This window comes from Equus caballus, chromosome 7 (assembly GCF_041296265.1).
Source record: "Equus caballus isolate H_3958 breed thoroughbred chromosome 7, TB-T2T, whole genome shotgun sequence".
Classification (NCBI taxonomy): Eukaryota; Metazoa; Chordata; class Mammalia; order Perissodactyla; family Equidae; genus Equus; species Equus caballus.
Window position 1 is genome coordinate 14,250,266 of NC_091690.1, and position 15,471 is coordinate 14,265,736.

The 15,471-nt window shown below is 39.3% G+C and overlaps 2 protein-coding genes across 3 annotated transcripts in view; one reads left to right on the forward strand and one right to left on the reverse strand.

Annotated features, from left to right (window-relative positions):
* The window catches only part of PDGFD (platelet derived growth factor D), a 214,697-nt gene that overhangs the window by 108,855 nt on the left and 90,371 nt on the right, over positions 1-15,471 (reverse strand). The window lies entirely within an intron of this gene.
* On the forward strand, positions 2,323-4,798 carry DDI1 (DNA damage inducible 1 homolog 1). Its single transcript, XM_001500413.5, has one exon. It carries the CDS (start codon positions 3,488-3,490, stop codon positions 4,688-4,690), a length of 1,203 nt encoding a protein of 400 aa, XP_001500463.1. The 5' UTR covers positions 2,323-3,487; the 3' UTR covers positions 4,691-4,798.

Here is a 15,471-nt window from a genome sequence, read left to right on the forward strand (position 1 = left end):
CAAAAAACTCCTCAAGAAAACTTGCAATAGCCTTCAGTTACCTATATTAGCACACCTGGAAAATTCAGATCCCCCATTTCTCAGCGGTCTGTGCAACAGGGATTTATGGTATGAGAGCATTTTATATTTAGGAGTATTTATATACACTCCCAATGATCCTCAAGTTTATCACATAATCAGAAGAGGTTTCTGATTAAAATTTTGAGGTAAGAGAATTATACACATCGTACTTGAATCATCAATAGTGCTGAGTAAAATGAAAGAATCAAACAATATGTAAACAGAAGTACTAAACAGCCCCAGGAGGCTGTATTTATCTTTTCAGATTCCAAACTGTTTTGCAACAGAGGTTTAAGGCCTGGATGGGTGGCTGGACCAAAATCTGAAGAATCCCTGCCAATCCTGACGTCCTGTGATCTATAGAATGATGACAGTTAACTGGCCAAACCTTGAAGCTTTTTGATTTATATGTTCTCAGAAAAGGATAAAGTAGTTAAAAGCACATAAATGCAAAATGTCATCAAAAGTAAAGAATTATAGCAAGATAATAAAACATAGCACATAAAGCTTAACTATGTTCAGTATCAAGGAAATGGTAATATACATATATACTAAAAAAAGATACTAGCTTCTTTTGATGTGAGCCCTGAATTCTTGCTTTGCCAAAAAAAAAAAGGTTATTCTACAAAAATAATTTTATCCACTGTTAAAAAAAAAAACAAACCCCAGTATTATCTCTCTAACTTAGTAAGATTTTAAGAACAAACTGTCCAAAGCTAGTTGTGGGGAAGGGGGCGGTAAGGAAGATAGAATAGAAACCTCCCTGGCTTCTCATCTGTTCTTTAGCAGAGTAATTCGCACGTGACATGTCTCACAGTATAGTTGTTCTCAAACTCAGAAAAACCAGTATTGATCTCTGAGGAACTTACCAGGATGCTAAGAACCACAGAAGAAATGTATTAACTTAATACTGCTGGGTCAAAGGGCCATCCATTTCCACAAATAGTGAAAAATAGCTCTAAATGATTCATAATTCTCTACAAGTTACAATGCTGGATTTTTTTTCCCTAAAATTGTAATAAGTCCTTCATATCAGAAACAAAGGCTGAGAAGAGGATGGTCTGAACCTTTCTCAGCCTTTCTCCCCCCAGGCCCACCCCGACACGGCTGACTTCTTGTCACCTTTCTAAGCCCAACTCTTTTGGGAAGCCTTCCTTGCTCAAAAGCCCTCTCCATCTTCTTCATTTATGCTCCAGACATTATTAATTTCTCCCGTGCTGTGTCGGCTTCTGCGGTATTTTTTCCCCCCCTCCCTGTCCCACCACCAATTTGTATGTGTGTCCTCTTGTAGACTGTGAGCTCCTTTAAGAATACAGCCTGTATTTAACTTTATTCATGTGTCTATCCCCAGAAGCACATGCTTCCCACACACTGGGCATTCAGTCAACATTTCCAATATAAATGAATATGGGTACGGAAACATTATGATAATTACAACAATGAGTGAGATAAGGTCTTCCATCTGAGACAAGCATAAGAGAAACAGGAGGCAAAAAAAAATTCTTTAGGCTAATGCAACATACTTCTCTACGTAGTGGTGCCGGTCTTCTGGCAAGACTTGAATTAAGGAGAGGGGATGAGGCAGAGGAGTTTGACTATTGTTTGGTCCATATTAAGATACGCCCAGGAAGACCAAGCCAGGCAAGCATGAGCTCTTCACAGCGCATAACACTTTGTGAAACAGAAAGAAAAATAACTGGCACTCAAGGATTTCTACCTAATCATCATTTACCTGAAGGACCTCTTTACCCTTACTCTGCAGGCCTCCACTCTGGTGTGCGTGTGTGAGGGGCTGTGCCCTCGGGTCAGAGAGTGAGGCTTATCCGGCCCCAGAGTGGCACTCATCGTGCATTTTACTACAGAATTGATATCAAATTGGTCTCCTCAAAGGTTCATCTTGCTCGTCCATTGAAGGTAATGGCCTATTTTTAACCAGTCTCCCATTTTAGAGACCCTCTGTGCTATCCACACACTCTCCTTCTTTTACATTCCCCACATCCAAAGGGTAAACACATCCTGTCCATTCTACTCAAGAAAGATTTTTATTCTCCACTGCTTCGGCTTTAGTCTTCCTTAGATTTTCATACTCTAGCAACTGCTCCCTCTTTGAGCCATTGAGAAAGCCTCTTCCTGTCCCTGCTGCTACTGTGTGTCCTCCATGTGTCATGAGAAACCTCTTCCTTAAATCAGTTAAATGAAAAACAATAAATATTACAAATATCTGCTTTAAATCTTTTCCCTTTCCTTTCCTTTCTCTTTTTCTTCCCTCTTTTTTTTTGGAGAGGGGATTCTTGCTTATTGATAATATTTCTAATCCTTGGACTCTTTATAAATTGGCTCCAGTCAATTTTCTCCAGCTTCATATCCTGTCATTCAAATGCATGTACAAATTTCTCCTGTTACACTGCATGTTTCACTTTTCTCTGGAAATAACAGACCTTGTCATGAATTCTTGCTTTTGTACATGCAGTTTTTTTTCGTCTGGGGTGACTCTCACCATTTTTCACAGAAAATGCTCATCCTTCAACACCCACCATGTCTCCCTGTCAGAGAAACATCCTCCGTTCTGCTTTCCTTTATTATGCTGAATGTAGCCACGTAAAAGCACTTTTCTCCAGTATTGTGATTTACCCATTTGCCATCAGTCCCTCCCTAGAATGTGAGCACCTCAGGGGCAGGACTCAGGCTGCCCTATCTTTCATATCAAGCACACAGCATGATACTTGCTATCTGAGAAAAAATACTCACTGTTTGGAGAATAAGTAAAAGTATGTAGGATACAATTCTCAAACAAACAAAATGGATGTTAACATGCTGTTTAGGAAGAGATGAAATAATCTTTTTTTTTTTTAAAGGATTTTTTTTTTCCCTTTTTCTCCCCAAAGGCCCCCAGTACATAGTTGTATATTCTTCGTTGTGGGTCCTTCTAGTTGTGGCATGTGGGACGCTGCCTCAGCGTGGTTTGATGAGCAGTGCCATGTCCGCACCCAGGATTCGAACCAACGAAACACTGGGCCGCCTGCAGCTGAGTGCGTGAACTTAACCACTTGGCCACGGGGCCAGCCCCCTGAAATAATCTTTTTCATATCACGGGTTAAATAAGTTTTGAAGGGCTAGCCTTGGAACCTAGTGGACTCGAGTAACTTCGTTTCTATGGGAATGGGCATTCTAAGTTCCAAACAGCACACATACAAATGAACTTTGGAACATAACATGTTACCTCAAGGTTCCATAGGGCCAAGCAGCAGGCACTGAGGCTGGCCAGCGGCCCCCAGACTGGTGAGTGGCTGGGCCTCTTGGAGAGGTGAATGAACCTAAGCGAGGCACCAAGTCTTGAGGAGCAGCTGAGCCATCAACAAAGACCAGCTCCAGTCAGCCAGAGAACCATCCATACCCTCTGCCTACCTGGCCCTCTGAAGCCCATGCCATGCTGGTCACTGTGTACTGCGTGCGGAGGGACCTCTCCGAAGTAACCTTCTCCCTCCAGGTCAGCCCTGACTTCGAGCTCCACAACTTTCGGGTCCTCTGTGAGCTTGAGTCCGGTGTTCCTGCTGAAGAGACCCAGATCATCTACATGGAGCGACTCCTCACTGACGACCACTGTTCCCTAGGCTCCTATGGCCTCAAAGACGGCGATGTCGTTGTTTTACTTCAGAAGGAGAATGTGGGACCTTGGCATCCCGGACGGACATCAAGCCTCCCTCGAATTGATTTCAGTGGGATAGCCGAGCCTGGGACATCCAGCTCCCGGCAGCAGCACCATCAGCAGCAGCGTGCACCATCAGCCCAGAAGGCCCATGGCCTGGACTCTGGAGAGAAGATGAGGTCTGCTCAAGGTCTGGACAGCCCCGCCTTGATCCGAAGCATGCTGCTGTCCAATCCCCATGATCTGTCCCTGCTGAAGGAGCGCAACCCCACCTTGGCGGAAGCCCTGCTCAGCGGAAACCTTGAGACGTTTTCTCAGGTCCTGATGGAGCAGCAAAGGGAAAGGGCCCTGAGAGAGCAAGAGAGGCTTCGCCTCTGTTCAGCTGATCCATTTGATTTGGAAGCTCAGGCCAAAATAGAAGAAGAAATCCGGCAGCAGAACATTGAGGAAAACATGAACATAGCAATGGAAGAGGCTCCAGAGAGTTTCGGACAAGTGGCCATGCTCTATATCAACTGCAAAGTGAACGGACATCCTTTGAAGGCTTTTGTTGACTCAGGAGCCCAAATGACCATTATGAGCCAAGCTTGTGCGGAGAGATGTAATATAATACGGCTGGTTGACCGACGGTGGGCTGGGATTGCTAAAGGAGTGGGCATGCAGAGAATTATTGGCCGAATTCATCTGGCTCAGATTCAAATCGAAGGTGATTTCTTACAATGCTCTTTCTCTATACTCGAGGAGCAGCCCATGGACATGCTTCTAGGGCTAGATATGCTCAGGAGACATCAGTGTTCCATTGACTTGAAGAAAAACGTGCTGGTGATCGGCACCACTGGCACACAGACTCACTTTCTTCCTGAGGGAGAGTTACCTCCATGTGCTAAGCTGGTAAGTGGTGCTGGGCAAGAAGAGTCTTCAAACAAGGAAGCAGCAAATACTACTAAACATTCAGTCATGGATTCAGGAAGAAAAAAGCATTGAGGCAGGTTAAAAATAGGCCACCACCTTGAGGGAGTCTCAGGTTCCGGGAAATTATAAGACATGAGCTCACTGGCAATGTAATCATTAAAAACATCAGTAACAACTAAACCTGGCCTTGGGTCTAAGTCCTCAGATCTGTCACTATGTCAGTCATGATCGCTTGATCTCAGCCCCTCTTCCATTCCCCTTATCCAAAGATCACTGAACCTCATCTTACGAAAGCTCTTCAGGCTCTAATTGTTTTCCAGATAATCCATGAAAGGAAAATCAGCCTCTTCCTTTGGAGACACTGTCCTATCAGATTACAGAGTGGCTTGTCCAAACCAGTTGCTACTTTGCCGAATTCCCCAGAAAAAGCCATTGCTGCAGACCCTACAAAGCATCTACATAAAACAATTTCAAGTCAGCACTAACAATTATTTATATTCAGAGAAATATGTCTATTTTTGCAGATTTTGTTTCCTTTGGGAAAAATATGAAAAATGGTGGGTCAATTATACTCTTGAATTGATTAATGCAGTACTTATAAATGTCTGTTTTGCACAGCACAAGGGCCAATTTCCTTATATTTTACATCCTTCCTTCCCCTGCACGTCCCTGGAGTCATGCTCACTGCAATCTGCCCTTAAAGGCTATTTTTGCCATATTTGAGAAAATGGATTTTTCTCCTTGGATGTCCTAACATAATTTCCTCTTTCTCTTGCATTCAAAGAAATTCTGGTTGTAAAACAAAGGCAATCAAGTAGATCTTTTTTTTCTTTAAATTATGGGGCTTCTTGGAAGCCTCGTGGTTACATTGCAATGGGAGTGGGAGGGAGCAGCAGGCAGTGGTCCAGGCCCCCCAGTACTCATTTCAACTAGATCAGCTCCTTTGTTGGGGGGAAAAAAATCTGCTTTATATATTAAGCTGCAACATAAATATTGTGTGAACAAAGAGTTTCACTGTTAAAATAATATTCAAACCTTCTCAATGAGAAGATCTCTAAGGCCTCATTCAGCTCTACAACCCACTCTGACAAAGCAACTCTCCATTACTACGGATAAGTGCAAAACAGAAGATCCCAGACTTAATTACAATCCATGTAAAACACCTGAGACTAAAGCTCCAGGGGCCGGCCCTGTGGCCGAGTGGTTGAGTTCGCAGGCTCTGCTTCGATGGCCCGGGGTTTTGCGGGTTCGGATCCTGGGCATGGACATGGTGCCATTCATTGGGGCATGCTGAGGTGGCGTCCCACATGCCACAGCTGGAGGGACCCACAACTAAAATATACAACTGTGTACTCGGGGGATTTGGGGAGAAAGAACAGAAAGAAAAAAAAAAAGAAAAGACTGGCAACAGTTGTTAGCTCAGGTGGCAATCTTAAAAAAAAAAAAAGTACTCCAGCTGCCCAAGGACATCAGGCTCCGAAAACATTTTAGGGCAATAATCCATCAAGACTGGCATTAGAAAGAATAGTGGATTCAAAGTCAACAAATATTTGTTCTGATTCTAGCTCTATATTACTTAGGCAAATCAATTCACCTATTACACAACTTAGATTTCTCATCTAAAAATTGTTTCGGAGGGGAGAGCTATTTTCAGGTACTAAGACTACATTATGATCTAGGATATTCTTCTCTACGATATCCTACAGAAAAAAAAAATCCTCCCCTATAATCACCATATCCCTTTCTTGGTCTGCTTCTTGGTGAGACTAAGCATCTTCTTTCTAAAGAGAATCAGCTCTTCCCCTCCAGCCACCATCAGTTCACCTCCTAGTTTCCTTCTTCCTTATAGGTGTTCCTATGCTCATATTCCTCAGCCTTTCTACATCTGCACCAGCACCAAGGCTTACACCCAGGAGAACTGCTATAAACGACCAATGGACAAACTTCTTTTCTACTTTTTCTAATTAAGTACTGTGACTAGAGGAGAACTGACTGATAAATACATGGATTCCTTCACAGACAAAAATATGCAAACTCCTCAGCATCTTCCACTGGACTCAATTTTCAGGCCCCTTTATGCAAAAAACATCTTATTTGCATATGTCACATGAGACTGCTCAACATAAAAGTTTAGTATATGGCTTATCAGGATATCTAACCCATAAAAGCCAATCTAAAAATCACTGAATCTTTAAATTAAAAGACAATTTGCACAATATCAGATCTGACCATCCTCATTCTCCCTTCCCAGAGGAACATCTGTTCTAAGTAGCTATAATGTTTTAGGATCAGTCTCAGCTATAAGTCCCTGTTTCTTATTTTGAGCTGAATGCTATTATTCCATAACTTTCAATAAATTAGTCTTCACTCTTCCTTTTGCCAACAACACGTTAAAAATTTCTCTGGCACGAGACAATCCTTTTAATATATGAAATTGATGTCATCTTAAATATTCTCTTTTGTAGGCTTTCACCAAATTCTTTAACTGTTCCTCATAGGGTAAGTTTGGAATCACCTAAAAATTTCTGTCACATTCCTTTGGACATATTCCAGCTTCTAAAAATATCACTTGAGTGAATGGATTTGTAAATTAAAAACACTTTCATTGAATTGAAAAACAATGATCTCAAAGAAAAGTCAATAAACAGAGTGAATTAATTAAGCAATGCCCTTACTGATTAATTTTTTACACTGTCTTTCAAATCAGAAAGTATTTTAAAAATTAGTTTCATGGATTTAAAGTCTTAACCTAATCCTGTGTACACTTGCATAGATCTTAATCAATTAAATTTTAAATGGATTAGGTTTAGTAAAAGGCAACATCTTTTGCATGTCTACTACATAAATCAGGTGCTATGCAAGGTACCTTGCATTTATTACTGCCGTTAATTCTCAGAATAGACCCTCAAAGTAGTTATCATTAACTCCATTTTGCAGTTGGGAAATTTAAGGCTCAGAATTACTATGAAACATTCAAATATTCAAAGCTTAGTGTTTTTTAAACTTTTTCTTGACGACAATCTACATTTTAGATTATGATCCATTTTTATGTCACACCCACACACAAAACACATGCGCATACACAAGTCTATCTCTGAAACAAAAAGTTCTTGAAATAATATGACATGTTTTATCCTTTCCTAGTCTATTTCTCTGAAACATTATATCTTATTATTTAAGAAAGATAACAGACATGTCCCACTAATTGTATCCCACCAAGGTATCCTGATCCACAATCAGAAAAACACTGACTGACCTACCAGATGGCCGAATTCAAGTCTTTCTGATTTCAAGTTCTTTCCACCATGTAACCTTTACTTGACACATTTTAATCCTAGACACCAGTTCAAAATCGTCACAAAATTTCATTAACTTGAATTCTCCCTCCTGTTGGTGATTAAGCTGTGTACAGATGATGGGAAGTTTGGTCTCAAGTTTTCACAAAATGGGAGAGCCTTTAGTGTTCAGAGTCTCCTCCCTTGTTTAGGGGAATGCTTTCCCAATGCCAATAAATGGCCCAACTGCTTATGCACGGGGGTCAAAAAAAAAAAAAAAAAAAAACCCCTACAGAAACTACCAAAACACTAGCAGTAAAAATGACAACAGAGTCCAGTTAGTGACATTGATGCGTGCAAATCACTGATACTTTTTAACTGATAGACTAACTGACTCTCTAGACATGACATGAGTTTGGAAGGGGGAATATGTGAATTAATGTAATTTTAGATTAATTTCCCTCGTCATCTCAAGGGGTCCTTGTAGTAAAGTGCTGGTAGCGTAAGATTTTAGAATGGTGATTGATGTTGTAGGGTAAGACTTTGATGGATTTAAGTGATTACTTTACCTGGAACATGCTTATGTTGGTAACCAGCATCTATTATTTGGACACAGAATCAATATATCAATTAACCATAGGATGATAAACTCTGCACTCTCATCTGGAGCACAGTCCCATGTTGCATTCTAGGGACTTTAACATAGGAGGAAATTATCTTGTGATTTTTCTAATGATGTTCTTAAAATAAGCCTATTGGTTAGAAATACAGATTCACAAAAGTCTTTCTCAAAAAGAAAAAGAAAATGGTTTCTTCTCTTGTTTTTTTCCCTCTAGTTCCTCTAACTGGAAAAACAGTTTTAGTCTGGTAAAGTTGCCAGTTGCTCCATCTAAAGGCAATTTAACTAGTGTTTGCAGTGGCTAAATCCACCCAGTTTGCCTAGGCCCGTTCTGTCGTGAAGATTGATAGTCCTGAGTCCTGGCAACGGCCTTAGTCCCAGGCAAACCAGGACAGTTGGTCACCCTACAAGTGTTCGAAGAGGATTTTATTTTTGGTGAGGAAAATTTGCCCTGAGGTAACATCTGTTGCCCATCCTCCTTTTTTTTTTTTTTCGCTTGATGAAGATTAGCCCTGAGCCAACATGGCTGATGAATGGAGTAGGTCTGCAGCTAAGCAGAGCATGCGGAACTTTAACTACTCGGCCACTGGGCCAGCCCTGGTAGTGCATTTTTAATTTAAAGCATGTGGGCATGCTGTGGGCACCTCCAAACAAGCTGCAAATTTAATAGGCCTGAATGATCAATGATCCATGTTATCAGTATATGTCCAAATGTTGAAAGTAGAATATCCCAATCTATTTTGTATAGGAGAAATAACTGTATTTAAACTCATTCATCAAATATTTCTGGACTGGAAAGTTAATCATTTAAAAGTTGTAAGAAAATCACATTTTAAAAGAAGTGCTATAAGTATTTAATGAAAGAAACCCTATATATTTTTTCAAGAAAGTCCACAATGTAAGTTAAGCTGATGAAACTTCTTTAATTTTCCCTGGAAGTGGTATATATTTATGCAACTGAAAAAATGAAATGAGAAGAAACTGATATCAGAAAACAGAGACATGGGCTTCAAGTAAATATTTAAATTATCTCTGAATTTGGATTATCCTGAAAAAGCACTGATAAAACAAAATTATATCATTTTTTTATACTTACAGTAAGGACAGTGATGGACTGAATTTAAGCCTTAAAGTAAATTCTAGGTTTTAAGTTTTAAAAGAATGTTTGAACAAAGGAGCAGAAACTTGAGAGAGAAGCACAAATAAATAATGATGTTACCTTCATGTTTATGTTAAGTTGTCAGGGAACTATTGGAAGGTCAAGATGCAATGAACAGAATGGAAGGTAGGATTGTACAATGGGGAGCAGTGAAAAGACAAGCAGCTTCTGATAAAGAGATGTGCTTATAGACTGCAGATGATGGCTAGAAGAAGAAGATTTGATGAGCATCTGGCTGAGGGGTGGAAAAAACATGGGAGGGCTTATGAGTCTTCAGTTGAAAGCCACAGATTTGGGGGATGGGAAAAAGGAGAGGAAGATATGACCAGATTGTGGTGTTGCCACGGAAGCAGAGGTCTAAGAAGGAAAAACAGGTCAGCCACTAACAACCAGTGTGCCAAACAATTTGAAGAAAAGCAAAATGACCAAGTTTATCTTTAACCTTTGCCCCTGGAAGAACAATAAAACCTGTGACAAGGGCAGCTTTCGTAGAACTGAGGGATGATGGCACAGAGAAGTTGATGACATCAATGGTACATCAGAAGCACATACACAAGGCAACTTTTGTTGTCAGTTGAGTCAGTTCTTCAATTCACTGTTTAATAACTTCATTTCTAGCATATCTGACCAAAAATTTAGAACTAAATGATATTAGGAAAAGTTCTATATAAATATACTGGAGTGAGTGCTATAAACCTCATTCTATCAGAAATAATTGTACGAAGTTAAAGCAACAGATGGGCAGTTAAAGTAAAACAGAAACAAAGATATTCTCTGTTCAGACACTGCCAACTGTCATCACTTGGTCTCCAAAGCAGTAATTGACAGAAAACAGTCTCACTGATATTCCATAAGCTTTGGAGGTTATGTCCCCATATGGCAAGGTCTCCACTGTCAAAACCTCATTATATAATGACTGTTAAGTGTCTGGTCCGAAAGTGCCTTTATTAATGCTAGAAACTAAAAGAATGCTTGCTCTTTTTCTCTAAGTGTTCAATAACTAAAAAATTGTTTAAGTCTTATGAAAAATGGTAAAACTCTTCCATGCTATCCAAGGATTTTCAATGATTCAGGTTAAATCATTTAAAAAAAAGTCATTTAGCAAAAATTCCAAAAGAACAGCGGGAATATATGTTCAAATGCTTTATTCTTTGAAAAACATTATAAACATATTTCGGGTTGTAGCTAAGTGCTATAAATGTGGAAGTTTCAAATTTCCATTTGCACTCTTAACTTTACAGCACAGCTTTATGAAGGTCTAAAGAACTTGGCAGCCAACTAAAGGGATGAGTTTAAGTCCTTGAGGAAGTTCAGAGAATAGGTTAGTGATTCAGCATCCTTTAGCTGAGATGCCACGGAGAATAGGTGAAGGTGATTAGCCAGATTAAAGGCATTATGTTCATTTATAATTGGCCAAAATAATTCTAGTATACACTATCTTTGATAGTGATTAAGAAACACTGACTTATTTCAGTCTACCAAGATACATATGAATAATCTAGTATACATTTTTGAGATGACTACAGAGATTACTGGACTCTCTATATAACATCTCATCAATGAAAAGCTGTGAGTACTGTAGGCAGAGACATAAAGAAGACCATGTTTAGCTTTAGAAGCCAAATGTTTCCTGAAGAATGGTGCAGTCATTGAGTCACATACTGCCAGGAGATTAGGAAGTCGGCTAAGAATTCATGGCTAGATTTGGGAAGGTGGAGGTTGTTGGTAACTTTGACAAGAATGACTTTGTGGGTGTGGTGGGGAAAGAAAGCTTAGTCTGAGAAAGTTGAGGAGTCAACTGGAGTGAAGGAAGTGGGGAGAACAAGTACTAACAATACTTGCAGGAAAGAATTCATCTAGGGAAGTGGAGAAACATCATAGTAGATGAAGGGGCCACAAGAGCATTTCCTTTACTACAAAGGTAAGGATTTCAATATGTTTATATGTTGACAAGAATGTCCAGTGGGAAGGAGAAATGGAAGAAACAAGAGAGAACATGGTAACTCAAGAAAGCACAGTCTTTGCATATGAGAGAAGAATTGGGCTTAGACAGCAGGAAGAGTTCATTGCTTGTAAGGGGAGGGCAGGCACAGTATATAGGTGTACACGCAAGCAGGATGGCAGATCTGATGGCATGAAGATGAGCTAGTTCTCCACTATCTTCTATTTTCACAGTGAAATAAGAAGCAAGGGCACCAGCTAGGAGTGAGATGAGGGTTGAGAGCGCTGAAGGATTGAGGAGTCAGGGGAAGATATGAAATAGTCATCTTAGAGCACAAGAGAGCAAACTGAGTAGGAAAAGTAACTGAATTTCAGACCAATTCTCAGGATCTACTTAAGACTCTAATTTAAATATTTTAAATAAAAGTAGCTATGCTGATAGAAGAAACACTGGACAAAGAAAGCAGGCATTTTGGTTCTATCACCAATTTTGCCACTTACTGGACACATGTCTTTAGGTAAGGCATCAAACTTCTATGGGCCTCAGTTTGCTCATCAAGCAGCATATCTGCTACCACTTGGAGGCACCCAGAAATGCACAGCGTACTTTGGATTGTCCTGGAAACTACTGGCTTTTAGAACTCCAGGTCCCAGAGTCCTCAATGTCCTTTAGTGTAGGGAAGAATCCTGTAAGACATGACTGTCCCTCCCAAATCTCCAGCAGTACTCCCCACCGTGAGAAACACAGGGGCAGAGGATCACACCATGCGTCCTTCCAACTCAAAGAGTCTAACTGTAACTTTAGGTGTCCATGTCAGTGGAAGCTTACACTGATGGATAAACCACACACCCATTTAATTCACACTATCAATCCTCCCCCTCACTCCCCAAAGCAGTTTTTAGACTGAAAATAGGCTGCTAACGAGGCAAAATGAACAGAAGTTGAGTTTGCCCTTGTTATTTCCTCGCGGCTTAGAGGTACTAATGAGCAGTGAAACAGTCTATAGATTACAGCCAGGAAAAGGAAGAGCCAGCACAGGGTGATCCTGAAATGAAAAATCAGCCCTCTATTATCATGGAAACCGTTGTCACTAACTATCATAATAATTAAACAGAAGTGCTGCCAGCAAGAGAGCCCAATAGTAGCAAAGAAAGTTTGGTACACAGGTATCACCAGTGTGGTATTAGATAGCATCTCACTACCATAAATAGAGAAAAAATTAATTTTAATTAATTTGACCATGACGCCCCCAACATGAACTGAGAATGAGTTGACAAGGACAGGGCAATTATTAAAGGCAATATGTCAAATTCTACTCAAAAGATCAGTGGGGTGCTGCAGGCATTGCTATTACCGACCTTTCTAGCTGACACCTTCATTAATGATGTGTAAGAGGAAAACCAGCATGTGAATGGATTTTCAAAAATGATTCTACTGAGGGAGATATTCCAAATGCTAGCTTCCAACATCACAGTAATAACTTAAGTAGAAATGAATACAGAGGTTCCTGGGAAGATTTCAAATTCAAGGCAGGCAATTATATAGTGAGATAACACAGATGAGAAAAATTCTAGGTGAAAATCTTAAATAGTAGGATGGTAATTCCTGAAAAGAAAAACCAGTGATTACATAGTTCTCAAATAGTTTTATTACTCACATTTATTGACTAAAATGCCTGGCAGATATTATAAACACGACCGTTTCATCTACAGACTATAATCAAATATAGTACAAATATACAAATTGACAATGTGCTTTGTTTTTGACTTTTCAAAAATTAAAAAAAACATTTTTGGTATAATTTTTTTTGAGGTGAAATTCACCTAACATAAAATTAACCGTTTTAAAATGAGTAATTCAGTAGCAATTAATATAGTCACAATGTTGTGCAACCACCACGTCTAACTAGTTCCAAAACATTTTCGTCACTCTGAAAGGAAACCCTGTGCACATCAAGCAGTTGCTCTGCCTCCCCCCTGCTCTAGCCCCTGAAAGCCACCAATCTGTGTATGCTCTCTATGGATTTATGTATTCAGGGCATTTTATTTAAATAAAATCATACAATATGTGACCCTCTACGTTTGGTTTCATTCACTTAGCATAATATTTTCGAGACGCATCCACCTTGCAGCATACAGTACTTCATTCTGTTTTATGGCTGAAGCCAATGTGCCTTAGAATTGCAGTGTTAATTTCAAAGCATGGCATGGACCTACCTCTCAGTTCTGAGTGACAACAATAAGCAGAGCCCAGCAGAAATCCAGCAAAATCTAGCCTACTCTGATGAGTACAACTCTTAAGGAAAGAGGAGCAAAAAAGAGCCTATTTTATTAATTTTACTACTAGGAATCATTCATGAAATGGAAGATGCTACTATTAGAAAGCCCTTTCTTTGCTTCCTAAGTGACATTCAGATCTTTACTAAGGAGACATAATTATTGAGGAGCTGGAAGGTTTGGAATTCCCTACCTAGGATGTAGAAGGTGCTCAGAAAATGTCTGTTGAATGAATTACAGTAGGAATCAAAGAGATTACATGGTATTTTGGTGTTTGTTTTTTATCTCCAACTAGGGCTGATGCAATATCGTTTACATGAACAGAGGGAGTTGTTTCTGTGTCCGGTGTCAATCACATTGATTCTCAAAGTTATCATAAACCTGGTTCTAAACTGGTAGTTTGATCCACACCAGGGCTGGTGGAGCAGGTTGCTTTTGTATGAAATGTCCTCAGTCGGCTGCAGAAAATGTCAGAGAAGATTTTCCTTTTTCCTTTTTTAGTCCACATCTCCATCCTGTGGGATCTTGACTCTAACAACATCTAGTACAGAATTTCTATATTTTTATTAGCTGTCAAAGATACAGCAATTTATGAAACAGAATATTGGTCTTAACTGTCATTTTCCATGCTATGATTTTAAGTCACACTTTTCCTATTATTTGGTTTACACGCTTATGATTTAATTGAAAAAATACTTTCTTATTATGAAACCTGTAATGGGGAACTTCTTTTAAGAACTTCAGTCCACTGAACTGAAGAGGGATAGCTATCTAACCTGATTCCCTAATGATACCTTGGAGGAAAAAAATAAGCCCTTTCTATATTGCAAGAGTTTGCAGAAAGAATACTAAGAAGCTGAGAGACCGTTTACAATGTATAAATTTTCCTCCAAGGAGACATTTTGTTCTCTTTTATATTTTAGATAGTTAGGCAAAAACATTATGCAAAATAACTGAAATTTAACTCTTTGCTTGTGTCTGTCTTTTCATACATGTGTATTTTAAAAACTGTGGTCATTTTATTTGCTCAGTTTAAGTGAGATGGCAATTCATTCCTGCAGAAATTAATAGTTGTGCAAAGAGCAACTGGAATATAATTAGCTTATGACAAAAAGCTCAATCCCATGCCTATGAAAATATGTTAAATAGCTAAAATAGCTATAAATTGAAGATAAATTATTTACATCCTTTAATGTAACTGCAGTCATGTATAAAACCAAATTGCATCCACATAAAAATGAAATTTGGGGGGCCAAAATCAGTTATTTGGAATATAGTTATAATAGAAGATACAGAACAAGAAGCACATATATTCAACAGAGCAGGATTTTATAAACACTTGCATAGTCCAGAAAAATCAAACCAGATATAATACTGAGACACAAAACAACACATGTTCAGTGTAAAATTTGATGAATCTATAAAATTGGATGGAACAATGCCCCAAACTCTTGCAGCTTCCAAATTGCAGGGCAGTCTTGGTTGTGATGGCACTTTGCCACATAACAGAGATAAAAGAGATTTACAGTGCAGCAGGAGGCAGAACAAAGACATTTTTAAAGGTAGAAGATTCATGAATTAT